This window comes from Belonocnema kinseyi, chromosome 5 (assembly GCF_010883055.1).
Source record: "Belonocnema kinseyi isolate 2016_QV_RU_SX_M_011 chromosome 5, B_treatae_v1, whole genome shotgun sequence".
Lineage (NCBI taxonomy): Eukaryota > Metazoa > Arthropoda > Insecta > Hymenoptera > Cynipidae > Belonocnema > Belonocnema kinseyi.
In genome coordinates this window covers 79,205,722-79,221,910 of record NC_046661.1, presented here as the reverse complement: position 1 = coordinate 79,221,910, position 16,189 = coordinate 79,205,722, and the positions used below count along the sequence as shown (strand labels likewise).

The following is a 16,189-nucleotide window of genomic DNA, read 5'->3' as shown; positions in this document are numbered from 1 at the left end:
GAGCAGTGTTGCGGAACGAACGTGTTATTTACTTCAATAGCACGAGAATTCTGGATCAATCTGAAAAATCTCTATCCCTTCCACACACTACTCCTTTCCCCTACCGAGTGAGTCACGCCTGCCCCAAAAGGGAAATGGCTTAATGGTGTAATAATAAAATATTAATAATAATTGAAATCTTTGGAAAATCATTAAAATCTTTGTGAAATATTTTTAATGTATCCAAAATCTTTAAAATATTTGTTATACCTTTGGGAATTCATTATAATCTTTGTGGAACCTTCAGAAATCTTTGCAAAATATTTTAAATATTTTAAAAATATTTGATCATATTTTTTCAACGGTTGAAATCTTTGGAAAATCATTTAAATGTTTGTGAAATCTTCCAAATTTACACCAAATATTTACGAAATCTTTTTGAAATTTTTTTAATGTTTGGAAAATCATTGAAATCTGTATAAAATACTTAAAATATTTTTGAATTTTTCGGTACATTTGTGAAATTTTTGAAATCTTTGGGAAATCATTGAAGTATTTGTTGAAAAATTCAAATATTTAGAAAAATTTGTGAAATTGTTTGAAATCTTTGGAAAATCTTTGAAAAATCTTTGAAGTCCGTGAAAACTTTTAAAGCTATCCGAAATCTTTGCGAAATTCTTTAAATATTTGTGATATCTTTGGGAAATCCTTGCAATCTTTGTGATATCTATACGAAATATTTCAAATATTTTATAAATATTTGATCATATTTTTTAAACGATTGAAATCTTTGGAAAATCATTTAAATGTTTGCCAAATCTTTTAAATCTATCCGAAATATTTGAAACTTGTGTGAAATCTTTGACATTTTTTTGGGAAATCATTGAAATCTATTTAACATATTTAAAATATTCTTGAAATTTGTTTTAAATTGTTGAAATCTTTGGAAAATCATTGAAATCTTTATCAAATCTTTCAAATATTTAGAAACATTTGCGAAATTGTTGAAATCTTTGCGAAATATTTCAAATATTTTATAAATATTTGATCATATTTGTCAAATGATTAATATCCTTGAAAAATCATTGCAATAAAAGCTTTGTGAAATCTTTAGAAAATCAATGAAATCTTTTAAAAATATATTTTTAAATATTTGATAATATTTGTAAAATAGTTTAAATCTGTTCGAAATATTTAAAATCTTGGGAAAATCATTAAAATATTTGTAAAATCTTTATGAAATCCTAGGAAATCTTCGAAATATTTTTTAAACATTTGTGAATATTGAAATCATTGGAAAATCATTTATGCCTTTGTGAAATCTTTTATACATATTTAAAATCTTAGTGAAATATTTGGCAATATTAGTACAAATGATTGATTAATAAAAAAAATCAACCAAAGTGATAAAGTTTCAACTAAAATGGTGAATCTTCAAAAATAATGAAACTTGAATTTTTGACTGAAAATAATCAAGTTTCCACCAGAATTAGAATGGTTCAAGTTTCAATTAATGCAATTCATTTTTAAGTCAAAAAATACTAATTTGCTATGAAACAGTTGAATTTTCAACTAAAAAACATATGTTTTTTAAGAAGAAATTAATTTTTAATAAAATGATTAAATCTTCAATTAATAAAATCAATTTTTAACATTGTAGTTCGACTTTCAACCAAATAAATGATTATTAAAGAATAATTCCACTTTTAACTAAATAGTTGAATTTTCAACCAAAAAGATGAATTTTCAATTAAAATTGTAATGGTCGAATTTTTAACTAAAAATTATAGATTTTCAAGCAAAAATGGAATAGTTAAATTTTAAGTTTAAAGAATTTAAGTAGTTGTTGATCCGCCTTTATTGAAAATTTTGAAAATATATTTTTACACTTACCGTAAGAGCGGAAGTAGAATTAGGAAATCCGTGAACAATTAAAACCATTTTCCTGTAAAAAATTACACTTATTTTCCATTTGCGAACCAAAATTAAATTGTCCGCATTTTATAAATAATAAAAAAAACAGATTTGTAAGCTAATTAAATACTCAATAATTTAAAAAAAAATCAAAATGAAACACGGGCGATATTTTTTAATTAAAATATAAAATGAATATTAATACAACATTTTTATATTTCATAGTATCTATTATGTACAATAATAGAAAAAAGTTGGAATTTCGGTTAAATTTATGAATTTCCTGTACGAAAAAATGCGAATTTTTATCGAAATATTTACATTTTCAAGCAAAGAAATGTATTTTGAACTAAACTGATGAATCTTCGACGGATCTTTCAAAGTTTTTAAATATTTTCGATCTTTTAAAAATTCAAAAATTTTAAAATATTTTTTAAACTGTCTCGAATTAATAAAAAAAATCTAAATATTAGCTCAACAATAACTTTGAGACCCACATAATGACTTTAAATACTCCAGGAATCTTAAAAAAAATTTTTATTATCTTGTAATCTTTCCAAATATTTAAAATACCCTAAAAATTTTATTTCGAAATCATAAAAAATCTACATTTAGTTTTAATTTTTTTGAAAAATTCTAAATATCTCTTGGAATGATTAGAATTTTTCTTAAATTTTTATTAAATTCTACAAAATTAAAAAAATATTCTTCATATCTTCCAGATTCTTTTTTGATTATTTTGAAAATCTTTTGGGATGTTATCAAATCTTTTTAAATACTCTCACAAATTAAATCTTGTAAAATAAGAGTCTTGAAAAGCTAATGTTTTTGTTCAAAATTCGAATTTTTTTAAAAATACAATTGTTTTTGCAACTTTTCCAAATTTCTAAATATCTCTCAAATTTTTTCGAATTTGTTCTAAAATTTTGCTTTGAAATCTTCTTCATTCTTTTTGCGAAATTTAAAAAAATCATTTAAATGTTCAAAATCTTGAAAAAATCGACATTTTGCTTCAAATTTTATTTTTAAATCTTCAAAAATCTACATTTTGCTTTAAATTTATCGGTACCAGCAATTTTATTTTTTTGATAATTCAATAATCAATTTTATCAAATTAAAAAAAAAAAGACTGTCAATTTTTCAAATTGGAGAAAAAAAGGAAAATTTAATCAATATAAATTTTTTTTCTCCATTCCAAAAGTCAAACATAACCAACAAAATTGAAAGATCCATCAAATTGATCAAATCTACACATGTTGAATATTCAACTACCATACATTTTATCACCTAATTTAAAGCTATTAGTCAATAAACTTTCCGATTTTAAAATCAAAAATTAGAATAAAAAAGCATTAAAATCTTAAGATTTAAAGAGGAAATTGAGGTTATATTTACCATGGTCCTTTATTGCTAGTTTTGTAGGCACCTCCGAATTCTTTTCCTGCATTGTGTTGTTTTAATCGACGATTTGGATCCACCGTGTAACCAATATAAGTTCTGCCTTTGTATTTTTCATTCATACAATACAAAAGATAAACTCCAAAAAAATGTTCAATCACGTCCGGTTCTTCCATCTCGAATCAAAATTACCCATAGAAAAACTCAACTGAACAATTTCTGGGTTAATTTCCACCCAATTAACATGCACGATAATTAAAGAAATCAATATTGGCTGAACAAATGATCATTTCTTTTAAAAATTGATTTGTTTGAAAGACTGTGTTATTGTTTTGATTTTGATCGTCAGCTGATTTTATGGCGGTTTTCACTGACAGGCTAGGTACCACAAGAATAAAAAAGACCTTTCCAGATAAAGAGAAATAATTGAATTTTGTGAGAAAAGTAGAAAAACAATAGTTTCCAATAATCTTTTTTATATAGATACATTATATTTTCTAGTTGAAATTGTTATTCTAGTTCACGATAATATCAAATTTTCTAGATTTCGTATCTTTGTATTAGCGGAACTGAGGGCACGTGCGCAGAAAAGCAAAGCTGAATTTGCGCATAAAATGCTTGTTAGAACGCGCAGTATTTCGAAGTGCCGAAGATTTCGAAGCGTTTTGGAGTTCCAGAAGTTATTTCTGTTCACGTTCTACTTTTCGGTTATTTTTAATATAATATTTTGTATTTTTATTCGAGGATTGTGGACCTGAAACATTTACTGATAAAAAATGGAAAATTCGAATCACTTTGATGAAGAGGGAAAGGAAAACATGGATAATTTCTTTGAGGACAGTCCAAGTGACCTAACTTTTTTACCAAAAGTACAAAATGGCACATTTTTTACGAATACCGAATATAATTTTGAAAACGGAATCACTTCCCCAACTTCTGGAGATGTAGCGCCTTATTTGTTTCCGTCTTTGACGGTGAGTTGTTTTTTTGTGAATTGTTTATTATCATTTTTTGGTTAGTTTTTTTTTTGTCTATTTCCGGTCAAAAATCGGACATTTTTGTACTTTATTGTGCCGAGAAAATATGTTTTAAGAATAGTAATGGAGCTGCGCAGATTTTTTCTGTTTTTAGAAATTCATATTTTAGTTTTCTAGAAAAGAAAATTGTATTGTTTAATGAAAAAGAATTGTAATATTCCTAATCTAGTTAACTCATTTGAAAATTATTTTACTGTCAAGATTTAAAAAAAAATTGCAAAAGTCAGGAAAAATAATAGGAATAACACTAATAAAATTAATTATAAAAAAGAAAAATTAAATTAAATTAAATTGTTTTTTCTTCCATTTAGGAAAGATTCTGTGTTAAAAATCTCACAAGATTAAGATTCTGGTATTTTAATATTAATTTTCAGGAAAAATTAAAAAAGAGCAAGGAAAAAATTATGGAAGAAACACTTTATTTTTTTAATCATATTGTGGCGTTGTAAATTCTACTAAAACCTTCCTTGGTTGAAAATTCCACTTTTTTACAATTTGTCTTTTTATTTCAAAAATTCATCTGTTTTAGTAGAAATTTCATATTTTTTTATCAAAACATAACTTTTATATTTTTGTTAGAAAATTGAGATAATCATTCCAAGCTTGAATCGCTTTGTTAAAAAATAATTGTTTTTTGTTGAAAATTAATTGTTTTAATCCGAAAATTTAACTATTTCAGTCGAATATTCCTAATTTTATTCGAAAATTCATTTGGTTAAAAAATAACATCCATTTTGTAGAAATCTTGATCTTTTCTACTAGAAATGCAACTATTTTAGTTGAGAATTTGTAAAAATTTAAATTTTTCAGAGTAAAATTAACAATTTTGTTAAACAGTGATTCTTTCTGGCTGAAAACTCAATTTTTTTCTGAAAATTTATATTTTTGTACTGAAAAGTGAACTTTTTAAAAAAATTCATCTATTTTAGTAGAAATTTTGTATTCTTTGGATAGAAGCGCAAACTGTTATTTGAAAATTAATCTTCTTTGGTTGAAAATTCAACAATTTTGTTGAAAATTCAATTTTTTTGCAATTCGTCCTTTTGCTTTGAAAATTCATCTTGTTTAGTAGAAATTTCATATTTTTTGGATAAAAATGTATCTTTTTTTTAATTAATCTTTTTTAGTTGTGGATTGAACAATTTCGTTGAAAATTAGTAGTTTTGGTTTAACTCAACTCTTTTTGGTTCAAAATTAAACCATTTTTTGTTTAAAATATCTACTATTACATTAATTGTTAAAAATTCATCTTTTTGTTGGAAAATTGAAATACTTGGTCGAAGCTTTGGCAACTTTGTTAAAAAATAGTTGGTTTTTTATTAAAATTAATTTTTTAACTGATTATTGAACTATTACTGTTAAAAATATTTTTTTGGTAAAAATTCATCAATTTGATAAAAAATTTTCTCTTATTTGCTAAAAATTCAAAATATTTCAGTAGAGAATTAATCTCTTTTGTTCAAAATTGTTATCACTTAGTGAAAAATTTTTATTATTTAGAGGAAAATTGAACAATTTTGTTACAAATTTATTCTTTTTGGTTGAAAATTCCACTCTTTTGTAGAAGATTTATATTTTGTTGTTGAAAATTCAACTGAAATCTTACTTCGTTGAAAATTTTGAACTTTTTATTTGAAAATTTGTCTTTTTGTTTTTAAAATTCATTTTTTTTTATCAATTCCATATTTTTAAAATTAAAAATATAACCTTTTGTTTGAAAATAAATCTTCTTTGGTTGTGGATTCAACAATTTTGTTGAAAATTAGTATTTTTGGTTTAACTCAACTGTTTTTGTTTTAAAATTAAACAATTTTTTGGTTGAAATATCTCTTATTGCACTATTCATTAAAAATTTATATTTTTTGTTGAAAGTTAATATTTCGATATTTAACATTCAACTGGAATCTTTCGTGGTTGAAAATTTGAACTTTGTTTTTAATTCGTCTTTGTTTTGCAATTTTATCTGTTTTAGTAGAAATTTCATATTTTTGGATATAAATTTAACTTTTTGTTTTAAAATTAATCTTTTTTTAGTTGAGGATTCAACAAATTTGTTAAAAATTCGTATTTTTGGTTTAACTCAACTGTTTTTATTTTAAAATTAAACAATTTTTCTTTTGTTTGGTTAACTATTTCGGTTGAACATTTATAATTTGATTCGAAAATTTATCTGGTTGAAAATTCGATTTTTATATTTTGACTGAAAGATTTTTTTTGGTTCAAAATTCATCAATTTGGTAGAAATGTTGATCTTTTTTGCGAAAAATGCAGCTATTTTAGTTCAAAATTCATCTCTTTTGTTTAAAACTGTTATCACTTAGTGCAAAATTTTATTATTCAGAGGAAAATTGAACAATTTTTGAAAAAAGTTATTCTCTCAGATTGAAAATTTAAATCTTTTGTTGAAGATTTATATTTTGGCATTGAAAATTCAACTGAAAACTTACTTGGTTAAAAGGCTTAAACTATTGTTTTTTGAACATTCTTCTTTTTTGGTGTAAAATTGAACTTTTTCGTCGAAGCTTGAATCACTTTGCTAAAAAATAATTATTTTGTCGAAAAATATTTTTTCAAATCGAAAATTTAACTATTTCAGTCGAATATTCATAATTTTATTTGAAAATTCATTTGGTTGAAAATTCGGTATTCTATTTTGACTGAAAAATCTTTTTTTGTTTAAAGAAAAACATCATTTTGGTAGAAATTTTGATTTTCTACTACAAATGAAACTATTTTTGTTGAGAATTCATCTGTTTTGGTCAAAATTGTTATTATTTAGTGAAAATTTTAATTGTTCAGAAGAAATTAAACAATTTTGTTAAAAAGTTATTGTTTTGATAAAAATGCAAAAGTTTTGTTGAAAATTCATTTTTTAACTAAAGATTAAACTATTCCAGTTTAATATTCATAATTATAGTTTAAATTTCATCTGTTTGGTTGAAAATTAGTTTTGTCCCCTTTGTCTGACATCTTTTTTTTTTGTTAGAAATGCAGCTGTTTAGTTGAGAATTCATCTTTTTTATTTAAAAATTAAATTAATTATTTTGTTGAAAATTCAACTTTTTTAAAATTTGTCTTTTTGCTTTGAAAATTCATCTGTTTTAGTAGAACTTTCATATTTTTTGGATCAAAATGTAACTTTTTGTTTTAAAATAAATCTTTTTTCGTTGAGTATTCAACAAATTTGTTGAAAATTAGTATTTTTGGTTTAACTCAACTGTTCTTGTTTTGTAAGTCAAAATTCAAAAATTTATCTAGTTGGAAATTGGTTTTTTCTATTTTGACTGAAAGATGTTTTTTTGGTTAAAAGTTCATCAATTTGGTAAAAAAACTTTATCTTATTTGCTAGAAATCCAAAATATTTTAGTTGACAATTCATCTCTTTTGTTTAAAACTGTTATCACTTAGTGCAAATTTTAATTTTTTAGAGAAAAATTGAACAATTTTATTAAAAAGTTATTCTTTCTCGACGAAAATTCAAATATTTTGTTGATGATTCATATTTGGGTTTTGAAAATTCAACTGAAAACTTACTTGGTTAAAAAGCTTAAACTATTGTTTTTTGAACATTCGTCTTTTTTGGTGTAAAATTGAACTTTTTCGTCGAAGCTTGAATCACTTTGTTAAAAAATAATTATTTTGTCGCAATATATTTTTTCAAACCGAAAATTTAAGTATTTCAGTCGAATTTTCTATTTTCTGTTTTCTATTTTGACTGAAAAATCTATTTTGGGTTTAAAAAAACATCATTTTGGTAAATTTCTTTATTTTTTTACTGCAAATAAATTAAACAACTTTGTTAAAGATTTATTCTTTCTGGTTTAAAAACCAAATTTTTTACTAAAAATTGATATTTTTGTGTTGAAAAGTGAACTTTTTTTTAAAAATACATCTTTTTGTTTTTAAAATTCATCTATTTTGTAGAAATTTTGTATTCTTTTAATAAAAATGCAAGAGTTTTTTTTTAAACTTAATTTTCTTTGATTGATGATTCAACAATTTTGTTGGAAATTCATTTTTTAACTAAATATTTAACTATTCCAGTTTAATATTCATATTTATAGTTTAAATTTTATCTGTTTGGTTGAAAATTTGTTTTGTCCCCTTTCGCTGAATTTTTTGTTTGTTATCAATGCAGCTGTTTAGTTGAGAATTAATTTTTTTCATTTAAAAATTAAATTCATTATTTTGTTGAAAATTCAACTTTTTTTAATTCTTCTTTTTGCTTTTAAAATTTATCTGTTTTAGTATAAATTTCATATTTTTTGAATAAAAATGTAACTTTTTGTTTTAAAATTAATCTTTTTTGGATGAGTATTCAACAATTTTCTTAAAATTTATTATTTTTGTTTTAATTGAACTGGTTTTGGTTAAAAATTAAAGAATTTTTTGATTGAAATATCTACTATTACATTATTTGTTAAAAATTCATCTTTTTGTTGGAAAATGGGACTGGTTGATCGAAGCTTTGAAAAGTTTGTTAAAAAAATAGTTTTTTGTTGAAAATTAATTTTTTTTGGTTGAGTATTCAACAAATTTGTTGAAAATTAGTATTTTTGATCTATCTCAACTGTTTTTGTTTTAAAATTAAAAATTCCAAAATTTATCTGGTTGAAAATTCATTTTTTCTATTGTGACTGAAAGTTGTTTTTTTTTGTTGTTAAAAATTCATCAATTTGGTAAACAATTTTATTTTATTTGCTAAAAATGCAAAATATTTTAGTTGAGAATTCATCTCTTTTGTTCCAAACTGTTATCACTTAGTGAACATTTTAATTATTGAGAGGAAAATTTAACAATTTTGTTAAAAAGTTATTCTTTCTAGTTGAAAATTTAACTCTTTTGTTGAAGATTTATATTTTTGTTGAAAATTCAACTGAAACCTTACTTGGTTGAAAAACTTGAACTTTTTATTTGAAAATTCGTCTTTTTGTTTTAAAAATTTATTTGTTTAAAATGAAAATTGTTTTTGGGTGAAATATCTTCTGTTACATTATTCGCTAAAAGTTCATCTTTTTTTTTATGAAAAACTGAACTAATTCGTCAAAGCTTGAACGACTTTGTTAAAAAATAATTTTATCTGTTCAAAATTAATTTCTTAAACTGAAAATTTATCTGTTTCATTCGAATATTCATAATTTTATTCGAAAATTCATCCAGTTGAAAATTGGATTTTTCCATTTTGACTAAAAAATATTTTTTTGTTAAAAATGCAACTGTTTATTTAAAAATTTATCTTTGTTGTTTAAAAATCTCATCACTTAGTAAAAAAACAATTATTTTGTTAAAAATTCAACCATTTTTTTAAAAAGTGATTCTTTTTCTTTGAAATTTCATCTTTTTTTGTTGAAAGTTAATATTTTGGTTTTGAACATTCAACTCGAATCTTTCTTGGTCAAAAAATTTGAACTTTTTTTTTAAAGTCGTCTATTTGTTCTGAAATTTCATCTGTTTTAATGGAAAGCATATATTTTTGGATAAAAATGTAAGTCTTAGTTTGTAAATTAACCTTCTTTCATTGCATATTCAAAAATTTTGTTGAAAATTATTAGTTTTCGTTTAATTCAACTGTTTATGTTTCAAAATTAAACAACTTTTTGGTTGAAATATCTACTATTACATAATTCGTTAAAGATTCATATTTTTTGGAAGATCGAAGCTTTAACCACATTATTAAAAAACAGTTTTTTTTTGTTGAAAATTAATTTTTTAAAGTAAACATTTAACTATTTCTGTTGAACATTTATAATTTTATTCGAAAATTCATCCGGTTGAAATTTCAATTTTTCTTTTTTGACTGAAAAATCTTTTTTTGGTTAAAAATCTAACGCTTTATTTGAGAATTAATCTTTTTCGTTTAAAAATGTTATTCCTTAGTGCACAATTTAATTATTTTCTTAAAAATTCAACATTTTTTTTAAATGATACTTTCTCTTGGAAAATTCATCTTTATTGTTAAAAGTTAATATTTTGGTATTTAGTAGAAATTTCATATTTTTGGATGAAAATTAATCTTCTTTTGTTGAGGATTCAACAATTTGGTTGAAAATTATTATTTTTGGTTTAACTCAACTGTTTGTGGTTTCAAATTAAAATTTTTTATGGATGAAATATCTTCTATTACATGATTCGTTATAAATTCATCTTTTTGATAAACAATTGAACTATTTGATCAAAGGTTTAACCACATTGTTAAAAATAGTTTGTTTGTTTTTTTTTTTTAATTAATTTTTTAAGCGCAGTTTTAACTATTTCTGTTGAATATTCATAATTTTATTCGAAAATTGATCGGGTTGAAAATTCGATTTTTATATTTTGACTGAAAGAGATTTTTTTGGTTAAAAATTCATCAAGTTGGTAAAAAAATTTATCCTATTTGCTAAAAACGCAAATATTTTAGCTAAGAATTCATCTCTTTTGTTCAAAACTGTTATCATTTAGTAAAAATTTTAATTGTTTAGAGGACAATTCAACAATTTTGTTAAAAACTTATTCTTTTTGGTTACAAAATCAAAAGTTCATCTGTTTTAGTAGAAATTTCATATTTTTTTGATCAAAATGTAACTTTTTGTTTGAAAACTAATCTTCTTTGTTTGAGGATTCAACAATTTTATTAAAAATAATTTTTCTGTAAAAATAATTTTTTCTGTTAAAAATCAATTTTTTGTGGTTTTAAATTGAACTACTCGGTTGAAGGTAAAACGACATTCTTCAAAAATCATTTTGTTTTTTGTTGAAGAGGCATCGTTTTAGTAGAAAATTTGTTTCTTTTCTTTATTAATTAAACAAATTTTTTTCTTAAAAATTCAACTGTTAAGCTGAGAATTCATTTTTTTAAATGTTATTGCTGAGTTAAAAATTTGATTATTTGGTTGAAAAATCAACAATTTTGTTAAAAAGTGATTTTTTGTTTTTGAAATTTCAAATGAAATCGTTATTGCTTTATCATTAATTTCTTTTTTTTTAATTCGTCTTTTTGGTTTAAAAATTTATCCATTTTAGTATAAATTTTGTAATTATTTGTTGAAAATTAATCTTCATTGATTGAAACTTCAACTTTTCCGTTGAAAGTTGATATTTTGATGTTGAAAATTACACTGAAGGAGAAATTACATTTTCCTTCTGTTCAAAATTTGTGTTTTTGGTTTATTTTTTTATTTTAATTTAACTGTTCGGTTGCAAATTTTTATTGTTTGATTGAGAATTCAACTATGTTGCTGAAAATTCGTTTTTTTATGAGTTTAACTATTTTTTGTTTAAAATTAAAATTTTTTATAGTTGAAATATCTAACGTTACATTATTCATTAAAATACATATATTTTGTTGAAATTTTTTTTTAAATTAATTTTTTAAGCTAAAAATTTAACTATTTCAATCGAATATTTATAATTTTATTCGAAAATTTATCAGGTTACAAATTCGATTTGACTATTTTGACTGAAAGATCCTTTTTTTTGTTAAAAAAACATCAATTATTTTGTTGAAAATACAAATATATTTTTGTTTTGAAAATTCAACTGAAAGATTTTTGGTTTAAAATTGAACTTTTTTTTTAAATTCGTCTATTTATTTTAAAATTTCGTCGGTTTTAGTAAAAATGTCGTATTTTTTTTTATAAAATTGCAACAGGTTTTTTAAAAATTAATCTTTTCTTGTTGAGGATTCAACAATTTTGTTGAAAGTTCATTTTTTTATTTTAAATTTCACCTGTTTGGCTGAAAAATATTATTTTTGTTATAAATGCAGCTATTCAGTTGAGAATCGATTTTTTTTGCATAACAATGAAATTAATTATTTTGTTGAAAATTCAATAATTTTGTTATAAACGTGACAATTTTGGTTGAAAATTCCATTTTTTGTTGTTGAAAATTCATCCCAGTTAAAGAACTATATGTTTGGTTCAAAGTTTAACTATTTTGTTGAAACTTGATATTTAATCATTTAAAATTTTAAATCTTCAGTAAAGTTTGAACTGCTTGTTAAACTTTTATATTTTTGTTGGGAAATGTACGTTTTTCAGTTGAAAATTCGTGTTTTTTGATAAAAAAAAAAAAATAATTTTCTTTTTTTGAAATTTCCTCTTGTTTGGACAAACATGCAACTCCGCTTGAAAATTATTATATAAATTATTAAAAATTGTAAAGAAAGCTCAGGAATATTTGTTTACAGGATGCAGTGGAGAACGAGTATTCAGACATTTTTTACATCGTCAACCCCACAAATGGGTAACTACATACTTTATAATATTGTTTTCTCCAACTTTAAACTTATTTAAAGTATAAAATCCAAATAGCTTGAAAAAATTATTATTTAGTGGATTTAACAAATTTTTTCAGCCAATTGGAAGAGGCAGGACCATCAGGTTTGCAGATTGAGAGGCTTGAGACAATTGATGAAGTGACAGAAGCTGGTCCTTCCAAAAAAGCAAAGAAAGATATGTCCGCTTTTGAAGAAACTTTCTTCAAAGAATTCAAAGCGGAAATCCGAAAAGAAAAAAAATTACTCCAAGAGGAACACGAAATGAGGATGAAACTCTGGGGTCTTGAAATGGAAAACAGCCAGCAAGAACACACCCTCAAAATGGAAATTTTGAAAGAAAAACTCGAGATGGTCCGACAAGAAAAGGAAACTCTTCAGCGGGAACGAACTGCTAAGTACCTCGGAAAATTCAGAAGTGGTCCAATTTAACTTAATTCTAGACAATTTTTATTTATTTAAATTAAATTAAACTCCTAGATTCGAATTGTATTTTTAATTAATTTTGATAAGTTTTTATGTTTTTGAATTTTAAGTAGAGCTGGGGAAGAAAATGTTTGTTAATACTTTTAAGATTTTGATAGGAAAGTTAAATAAAACTTGGGTCAGTAAAACCGATTATTTTGTTTAATTTTTCAAATAATCTTCCAATAACTGTCAAGGATAATAGATTTTAATTTTTTTGTCTTTATAAAAGATTCTAGATTCAAATTTTTCCACGATTAAAATTCAGGTTTCTTAATATTAATGGTGAGAAAATAATGAGGAAATTTCGAAAATTAAGTTAGCGGCCACCTTGATCTAATATTATTTTTATTAAATTGTCTTTTAATTATACTTTTTCAGCTGCCTCCTCCTGACGATTATATTTTTTTTATTTCGAAATTTTATCATTTTCTTGAAAATTCTACAATTTTTTGGTTAAAAATTCATCTATTTTTTGAAAAACTATTTTTTATTTAAAATAAAAATATTTTATTGTTGAAATGTGTACTTTTACATTATTCGTTGAAAATTGATCATTTGTGTTTCAAATTGAACTACTTGGTTGAAAGTGAAACGACATTCTTCAAAAATCATTTTTTTGTTGATGATTTATCATTTCAGTAGAAAATTCGTTTTTTCTTTATTAATTAAAAAATATTTTTGGTTAAAATGCAACTGTTTAGTTGAGGATCAATATTTTTTGTTTAAAAATGTTATTACGTATTTAAAAATTTTTATTATCTTGTTGAAAACTTAAGAATTGTGTTAAAAACTGATCTTTTTTATTGAAAATTATATTGAAGTTTTTCTTGCTTTCAAATTAACTTTTTTTTTGTTTGTTTTTTTTTGGAAATCCGTCTTTTTGATTTAAAAATTCATCCGTTTTAGTAGAAATTTAATTTTTTTAAATGAAAATTCAAATGTTTAGTTCAAAATCAATCTTTATTGATTGAAAATTTAAATGTATTGTTGAAAGTTGATATTTTGGTGTCGAAAATTACACTTTTTTTGTTGATAATTTGTGTTTTTGGTTTAATTTTTTTTTTTAAATTAACTGTTTGGTTGCACATTTTTCTTTTTTTGTTAAGAATTCAAAAATGTTGCTGAAAATTGCTGAATTTAACTATTTTTTATTTAAAATTAAAATCTTTTTATGGTTGAAATGTCTGCTATTACATTATTCGTTGAAAATTCTTTTTTTTTTGGTTTGAAAATTGAACTCTTTGTTTCAAGGTGAAACGAAATTCTTCAAAAATATTTTTTTTTAATTCATCATTTTAGTAGAAAATTCATTTTTTCTTTATAATTAAAAAATCTTTTTTGGTTCAAATGCAACTGTTTAGTTGAGAATAAATATTTTTTGTTTAAAATTTTTAATACGCATTTAAACATTTCATTGTTTTCATTGTTGAAAACTGAAAAATTGTGATAAAAACTGATATTTTTTTATTAAAAATTCAATTGAAGTTTTTCTTGCTTTCAAATAAACTTTTTTTTTGAAAATTCGTCTTTTTTATTTAAAAATTCATCCGTTTTAGTAGAAATTTAATTTTGTTTTTAAATGAAAATTCAAATGTTTAGTTCAAAATCAATCTTTATTTGTTGAAAATTTAAATGTTTTGTTGAAAGTTGATATTTTGGTGTTGAAAATTATGCTAAAAAAAAATACATTTTTTTTTGTTGAAAATTTGTGTTTTTGGTTTAAATTTGTATTCTAATACATTATTCGTTGAAAATTCGTCTTTTTGGGTTGAAAATTGAACTCTTTGGTTAAAGGTGAAACGACATTCTTCAAAAATCATTTTTGTTTGGTTGAAAATTCATCATTTTAATAGAAAATTAGTTTTTTGTTTATAATTAAAAAATCTTTTCTAGTTAAAATGCAACTGTTTAGTTGAGAATAAATATTTTTTATTTAAAAATGTTATTGCGTAATCAAATATTTTATTATCTTGTTGAAAACTCAACATTTGTGTTAAGAAGTCATCTTTTTTTGCCGAAAGTTCAACTGAAATCGTTCTTTAAAATAAATTTTTTTTGTTTTATAAAAATTCTTCTTTTTGGTTTAAAAGTGCATCCGATTTAGTAGAAGTTTCAATTTTTGTACGAAAATTTAAGTTTTTTGTTAAAAATCAATGTTCATTGGTTGAAAATTCAAATTTTTTATTGAAAGCTGATATTTTGGTGTTGAAAATTAAACTGAAATATTTTTTTGTTGAAAAATCAACTACTTTTTTGTTAAAAAAATCCTGTTTTGTTTAAATATTAATCTTTTTTATGAAAATTCAACTATTTGGTTGCAAATTCAATTCTGACTTTTTTTTTAAATTTAATTGTTTTTGGATAAAAATCAAACGGTTTGTTTGATAATTAATATTTTTTCAAATATAAACTATTACATTATACGTTGAAAATGCATCTTTTTGTAGAAAATTCGACTAATTTGTTCAAAAATAATATTTTTGGTTAGAAATTAGTATTTTTTTAACTGAAAATGTGACTTCTTTATTCATAATGTGTCCCCTAAGGGTTTACATGACTTCCATTCCTTACAATCTTTCCGTTTACATCTATATATTTTTTACAATCTTATCCTTTCTATATATACAATTATTTACAACTATTTACATAAAGTCTTATATCTAGTTCCTTATTTCTATTTCCTGCGATATCGCAATTTAGGACTTATTAGTAAGCGAGTGAGCGAGCGAACGAAAGCGAGAGAGAGAGAGAGTATGAAAACGCAAACGCATCTTAGTCTACTTATCTTTTACTTTACCATTACTTACAATTTTCACGCTTCTAATCTAAGCGACTTCCGTTTCCTTTTTCTTTCACTTTCTTTATACCCCCATTTACCTTTTTCACATGCATTCTTTCATTCTCCCTCATTCGCTCCCCTAGCACCCTCTAACTCCTTCATCCATTCTTCTCCTAATCCATCTTCGCCTAGCATCTTAACCACATTTTCTTGCCAGCTTCCTTTATCTTCCATTCCTCTCCTACATCCTTCCCGTACATGCTCCCATGTTTCCTCCTCCCATTCACATATTCTACACCTTCTGTTCTCTTCTTTTTCCCAGTACATCCCCTCCCTTACCTCGTTTCCCAGTCTAAA

The 16,189-nt window shown here is 23.1% G+C and overlaps 2 protein-coding genes across 3 annotated transcripts in view; one reads left to right on the top strand and one right to left on the bottom strand.

Moving 5' to 3' along the window:
* The window catches only part of LOC117172745 (structure-specific endonuclease subunit slx1), a 16,530-nt gene extending 12,919 nt beyond the window's left edge, over window positions 1-3,611 (bottom strand). The window contains exons 1-2 of the mRNA XM_033360928.1: window positions 3,289-3,611; window positions 1,873-1,924 (exon numbers count right to left, since the gene is read on the bottom strand). Of these exons, the coding sequence (XP_033216819.1) occupies window positions 1,873-1,924; window positions 3,289-3,467 (231 nt within the window). The 5' untranslated portion in view covers window positions 3,468-3,611. The remainder of the gene's footprint in view (window positions 1-1,872; window positions 1,925-3,288) is intronic.
* LOC117172746 overlaps window positions 1-13,179 on the top strand; it is a 33,996-nt gene extending 20,817 nt beyond the window's left edge. Inside the window, exons 1-3 of one of the 2 annotated variants that reach the window (XM_033360929.1) lie at window positions 3,966-4,265; window positions 12,499-12,554; window positions 12,666-13,179. In XM_033360929.1, coding sequence (XP_033216820.1) covers window positions 4,068-4,265; window positions 12,499-12,554; window positions 12,666-13,017 — 606 coding nt within the window. In that variant the 5' untranslated portion in view covers window positions 3,966-4,067 and the 3' untranslated portion in view covers window positions 13,018-13,179. Of the gene's footprint in view, window positions 1-3,965; window positions 4,266-12,498; window positions 12,555-12,665 lie in introns of those variants that run through there. The other variant, XM_033360930.1, reaches the window with a different exon arrangement.
* Window positions 13,180-16,189: the final 3,010 nt, after the last annotated feature.